At 29.4% G+C, this 6,913-nt stretch overlaps 1 protein-coding gene across 1 annotated transcript; it reads right to left on the bottom strand.

The window, feature by feature from the left end:
- Nucleotides 1–992: 992 nt before the first annotated feature.
- Nucleotides 993–2,192, bottom strand: LOC129286302 (zinc transporter 5-like). Its single transcript, XM_054922295.1, has 3 exons — nucleotides 1,611–2,192; nucleotides 1,378–1,527; nucleotides 993–1,298 (listed from the first exon to the last, which is right to left on the bottom strand). The coding sequence occupies exons 1-3, from the start codon at nucleotides 2,190–2,192 to the stop codon at nucleotides 993–995; spliced, it is 1,038 nt and encodes a 345-aa protein (XP_054778270.1).
- Nucleotides 2,193–6,913: the final 4,721 nt, after the last annotated feature.

Raw genomic sequence — 6,913 nt, 5'->3', positions numbered from 1 at the left:
TATAATAACAAATTATAACATAGAACGGGTTGTTATCTAGATTTTGTGATACCATTTCAAAAAAAAAAATTTAATTCATGTGCTTTCTAAATTTGGTTTTAATTTTTAAATAACTTAAACTGTTTTCTACCTTCTAAAATAATTTTCTAAAATATTAAATAGGATGGTTGTTATCTAATTTTTTTGACATTATTTTAACACATTATTTATATTTTAATGAGTTTAATTTAAAAATAGAGAAATGAGATCAAATGTTTTAAATTGATTTTCCTTATATCTTTCTTTTAAATTTTCTCTCTACTAAAATTCCGTAACCCTATTTATTCCTTTTTAAAGTATATATAATTCATTAAATTATAATATACATGCATGATGCATGCGTGCGCACATATTATTTCCTAGATTTTTTTGAAAGCTAAATTGAGAGGATTTCAATTAAAAAATTCATTTATGTTAACATTTAAAATTATTTAAATGTTAACATCTATGCACAATACGCATGACTTTACACATTCATTCTCATGTTAAATAATTAAATGAAAAATAATTATATACATATTAAATCTATACCTTCACTATTATTATATTTTAATTATTTTAATAATTTTGATAAAAACATTCTTTTAAGGATTAAATATAAATAAGTTTTATTGAAAAATATTTCAATAAAACTTTTATTTTATAGCAGCCTTGAAATAAATAAGTTTGAGTTAAATTAGATGTTACCCTTATGTATGCACAAATTAAGTTTGAAATAAATAACACCATTTATAAATGATATGCTTTTACATAATTTCTATATTGAGTACTATATTATTTTATTAGAATTTGACTTGCATTTTCTTTTCTTTCATTTCCTTCAAAATATATATGCTACAAATTAAAAAAAAAAGCTACTTATTTAAATGTTTACTGTGAATCAAAATTAATGAAACGTCACGATCTAACAAGAATTCTTAATACGTATTCAATTAGAACAACCCAGCTTCAATCTAAGCCCATTTGGCTAAAAGGGACATTAAACCAGCACCTAATAGCACACAAATATTTGCTCCAAATTGAAGATGAGAACTATTTTGCATTCTATCGGACATGAAATCAGCGGCTAAAAAATCAACGAGAGCCATATAGATTAAGATTCCTGCTGATGCTGCATTGAAAATTCCTTCAACGATCAAAGCATTCTGACTATTCTCATCATACACATTCGCAATTCCTATTCCAATCGCTATTCCCATTGGAGTTGTCAGAGCAAAGAACAATACCATGGTGGCTATGGTTTTGTTCTTGAATTTGGCCTGTAATAATCAGAACATTGCAAGGTTATACATATGATATACTACAAGACTTTATACAGAACATAGTAAAGTAACTTACCTGAGTGATACAACTTCCAAGTCCCATGCCCTCAAAGAATTGATGAAAGGTCAAAGCAGCAACAAGTGGCTTTATGACTTGAGCACCCCGAGATGCTCCCAAAGAAATTCCTATTATCACTGAATGCACTATGATCCCCATCTCCAATACCTTCATATTTACGATTAATTCATTCCACGTAAGTGTTTTCCGACTTAGAGCCAAAAAACACTCAGAAACACTAACATATATACCTGTGATATGACTCTCTGACGAAGGAGTTGATGAGAAGAACTAGAAGAATCCGATAATCCATGACTGTGATCATGATCTTGGCCTCTAGTTCCCGCACTTTTCTCTTCGTCTCCGTCGGCTTCAATATGCCCATTCTTCATATTAAGTCTCTTGAAATATGCAGTGGCGAAAGCGTCCACCATTAGTGTTCCCATGGCAGCACACATAGATACAAAGCCAGTGAAGGGAAAATCACCCCATGGATGTTCACTCAAGCAAGGAGAAGTCAAGCTCTCGAATGCGTCAGGAAAGACATGAGTGAATCCGGTGGATAGTATCACACCAGCCGCGAAGGCCCTGATCATGAAAAAGATGTCCTTCTCGGGACTTAATGCCGGCGTGAACTTTCCGAGGACTGGAATCAGAACTCCGATTGCACTCGCAAAGAGTATAGAAGCTAGGGCTGCTGTTTTGTACTCGAGAGCCTCAGCTTTGTCATGAACTTCGTCTTCTTTGTCACATGTGCACTCTGAAACAGCTAGGGCTGGAAGGACTAGCAAGAGGAAGGCCAAGAAAGTGTAGATTTTGGTGCTTTTCGCCATGGCCTTTGAAAAGATGCAAGCCGTGGTTTTCAACAGAAGTAAATGTTCGGGTATAAATTATTAATATTTATATTTGAAAAATGAATGATAAGGAGGTTAGCGAATATATCAGCAGCTTATTTTTATTTTATATGACAAACTATTTAATTATTTATTACATTTGAATAATGTTGAATTTAAGAACATTTAAAATTTGAATATAACTTCTCCAACCCGAAAATCTAGTTACTATCATAACTTCCCAACGTTTTAAAAAAGAATAACTTCAATATTTTAAATTTAAAATTCATTGCATAAAAAGTAAAAACTCTTTTATTTATGGGATATATTATAAGTTAATTATTATATAAATTACATTAGAAGAAAAATTTTCAAACGTTTTAGAAAAAATATTTAAAAACTATTCCAACAATTATCTCCTGTCCAAACAAATTATCAAAGCTCATTAACATGAAAAAAAAATCAAAGAATACACCTAATTTCACACAATTTGGCCCAAGAAAAAAAAGTTTTCACGCAAATTTAATTTCATTTTGCGTCAACTATTCAAGGTATTTTTTATGTTTCAACCAAAATGAAATCGTCATTTTATTATCGTTTTCTAAACAAGATGTTCATATACCGTGGGGAAAATAAGTAAATAACAGAATTTGCGTTTTATCAAGATATCCAAAAAGTGAATCACTAGTGAGTGACGACATCCTGGATGCTATGATGTTCGCATGTATGATGATTTAACAAATTAAAAAGCTTGTATTTGACGGAGAAAGACAGAAAATAGTGGATGATTTAATGCTAATACAGAATACATGCGATAGAGAAAAATTAACAGAATATATCAAGCGTTCAAGTGCGTCCATAAATCACTCTAATGTCGACATGTTCGTGCTGTACGATAACGAATAAAATAATCAATTTTTCCTATGTTGGAATAAGTCAAATTTCATTTATCGTGTTGACTGTTGATAGTCATTACTTTTGAAATACAATATAAACTTTTTAAATGAATGTATATTTGATTGGCACGAAATTGATATTTTTAACATAGAGCAGTTTACCTCAAACTTCTTTATTTTTGAATAGTGCTGAAATCTGTTACAGAACTAACAGTTACAAACAAAGCAATGGAAAGGGGAAAAAAAAAACAAGAAACAAGAGAGCACAACCTAGCGCCGTTTTGATTTCTATTCTTATTTTTTGTTTTTAAAAACTGTGTACAATACAATTTTTAAAATTATTTAAAAAAAGAAAATATGTTTGTTTGTATTAATTTAAAAACGATTTTAGAACTAAAAACTATTTAATAGTGATCGTTACCAACTGCTAATAGTGATGGCTTATGATAATTATTGGTTAATGTAACTATAATTTTCAAATAATTAAATATAATGTAACTATAATGTATTCCAAACAATTGTTCTAATTTTTTTAAAAAATTATTTTTGAAAACAGAAACCAAACAGCCCCTAATCTCCAGCATCATTATCCATCTCTGAAAAAAGAGATGGTGGTTGATCTATGATGCAAAATTAAATATCTGAGTTAAGGGAAATCCTAGCTATCATATGAGCATGCTCAAGGTCTTCCCCGTACAAATGGTTTACCACAAACTTAAAAAATCTGTCACAAACCTTTCAATATTTTAAAATATTAGCTTTATAATTTCTATTGGTCCCTAAGAAAGTAGTCTTTGACGTTATTGTTTATAACCACAAGTGTGGTTTTCTACTGTTTTAAGGTTTTTGTTAGAATTTAATACATTACTGCAGTGATTGGCTAAAACAAAAATAATAAGAAGGAAACAAAATTGTAAAGAGAAAATAAAGAAAAGAGAAAATTAGAGGGATGTGATTTTCTCTCCTTATACTCCCTCCGTTTTTTATATATAAGAAAAAAAAAACTGTATCACACAGTTTAAGAAAGTTAACCATAATAATTATGTCTAAAAATAAAAAAATTAGACTAAAATGCCCTATGTTAATCAACATAAGCATACATTAATTTTCTTTCATTAATGTATATTATAAGGGGTGATTTAAAAAATGTGTAATAAATACTTATTAAAATATGTAATTTTGCTAATATAAAAAAATAAGTAAAAAGTGATAATTTCTCTTACAAATAGAAACCAAATAGTACTTGGCTAAGAGACAATAGGGAGAAAGAAAATAACTCTATTATTTGTAGAAAATATTAGATATGATAAAATTTAAAATTTTAACATATTATTTATATAATTTTCATTATATTAGAGGATGAATATGTAATTTGAACCATGAATTATAGACTCTTATTTAATACATTTTGAATTTTAAATAATTAAAGTTAAAACAATTTTGCCCCCATTGTTAAATTAAAGTAAAGGTCTGTTATTTTTTAAAAAAATGGAGTCTAATGTGTACTTTTCTCCTACCCTCCATTGAGTAAAATTGCATATCAAACCCCATTTTTTCAAAAAGTAATCAACATTTAACTGTGGAGGCAAAACTACACTAAATTTAATTGTTTAAAATTGAAAATGTACCAAATAAGAATTTAAAGTTTAAATTGTCCTTTGACCTATAGTTCTGTCTACCTTTGAATTGTGGCCATTGATGTAATTCTTTTAAATAAATTTGTTTTAATCATAGATTTGATAAATGGTCATAATTGAGAAGTTGAAAAAAAAGGAGGGTAAATAAATGGAGAAACGCCTCTCTCATGTGAAAGAAGCTTTGATTATTGAATGCCAGAAATTAATAGTATTTTATTTTATATTTAATTTAAATTTTAGGCATAGTTGAAGAGATGGGTTTGGATCCAGTTTCATCAGGCCCAATATGTTTGTTATGAATTTAAACAGATGTTTCTCAACAAACAAATGGATATAAAATCTGGTTATATCATTTCAGGAATAATTCAGAGCAGTCCATAACGAGAAATACCTAGAAAACATAAAGTTCATTCTAACATCATAGTATAAATGAATCACAACATAGGGTATTTAGAAGGAAATCAGAGAAAAAGAACAGCAAAACCACAAGTGGTCCAGAGAGGAAGAAATGAGAGAGAGAAGACAATCCACAATTTCTGCTCACGCACTACTCTGCCATAACAGAATATATATACTCAATCATTCTCCCCTCAGCTTCCAAGTGGCACGCCGCATCCGTGTGCTCCTGCGTAAGCCTTCATCCCTCGTGGTTCCCTTAGAATTGTTTCCTAATTTGGGTTCTTGGGCTTTTGTTGCGTGGGCCTTCTCACTATGTGTCATGACATTGAAGTCCTTAATGTCTATTTGTAAGTGGTCATTCTTTTGTATTTAATTTTTAATGGTCTAAACTTGTTTTAAATAAACCCAAAACGAATTTTTAATTATTTTTTAAGTTTTAGGTGCCGTTATTTGATTAAATATGGCATATTAGGATTTAGTCAATTATTTATTTAGGAGTCAGCTTAAAAAGCCCAGTATCTATTGAATTTATTGAAATTAGATCAAATCTGATTTGAATGAATTCTAAATCACCATATGCAATTTTAATATTCACCGTATCCCTCTAATGTCCTTTAATATTTTAAACCACTAAATCTGATTTCACCTAACCTAAGATCTTTGTCTTAACCTTGTCACTTTCCTTTTCCTAATCAGATTATTGGGCTTTAGGGCTTTTAGGGTTTCCAGTTAGTCTAGAATCTTATTTTCTATTTAAAGACAATTGATGTACAATTTTTTTTTTTGGCAGATTTTATAAAAGAGTTTATTCAGCAGACTTTAGGGTGAGGTTCATATATTAAGTAATTGACTTAAGATGTTGATCGACTCTTGGGTTCCTGTATCTGGAGTTTTTGAGCCATTGTTTCCATTGGGTGCGGGTATTCCCAATCGTTTTTGGAATGCGTGTTCATTAGGTTTCTAATTTCAAGATCACTATTTTCTTTTCTTTTTTATTGATATTCTTCACTTTTTTTTTTTTTGCCTTGTTTCTAACCAATTCCTAGTTTCTAGCTTTTCAGGACAAATTCTTATTGAAATTTGTTTTTTAACTTAATATTATATAAAAATAATTGATAGTTGTTAATCATAAGTAATTTAAAAAATATTACTTTTGATTCTATTATTAGTTTTATAAATAATATATCTTAAATGACAATAATTATAATTTTTTCAAAGAATTTTTTATACATCTTTCAAAAAAAAATTGTACAAGTTTTTGGAGTCAATCGAGCCCAACCTGAACAGCATACCCAGTCTGGGCTTGTCCATATGCAACTCTATCACATATTATAAGTTATCCTTTCACCCATTTTTTTATATTTAAAAATACCACTATAGCATCCTTAAATGTTAAAGGAGATTCGTTCTCAAATCGACCCATATTCCAACGGACAATTAATAGAGCATTCCCAAAGAAATTACGTCTTGAGATTTTCATCTATCAAGAATAGTGAATGTTGATCTTGTTAGGTATATTATATTATATTTACATAAACATTGATTTAAATCTAATATATCAATTTAAGATATCATTGTAATAACATATCTTGAATGTGGCCCAAATCAGCTGATTGTATTTATGTTTAGAGATTTGATTGGTCCAAATTAAATGATAAAATAACCTCCATGATGAGTTATAAATAGAGGTGTAACACAGAGGTTCCTGACTATTGACAGCTCTTTCCATAGACTACTAGTCAGGAGAATCCCTCTCCCTTGCCAAGTTATAATGAGTCAGATGACGCAA

The sequence above is a fragment of the Prosopis cineraria genome, unplaced genomic scaffold (assembly GCF_029017545.1).
Source record: "Prosopis cineraria cultivar Desert tree isolate PC_DT_omini unplaced genomic scaffold, ASM2901754v1 PC11, whole genome shotgun sequence".
Taxonomy (NCBI): Eukaryota; Viridiplantae; Streptophyta; class Magnoliopsida; order Fabales; family Fabaceae; genus Prosopis; species Prosopis cineraria.
The sequence above is the reverse complement of the archived record's forward strand: the minus strand, read 5'-3'. Positions and strand labels throughout refer to the sequence as shown.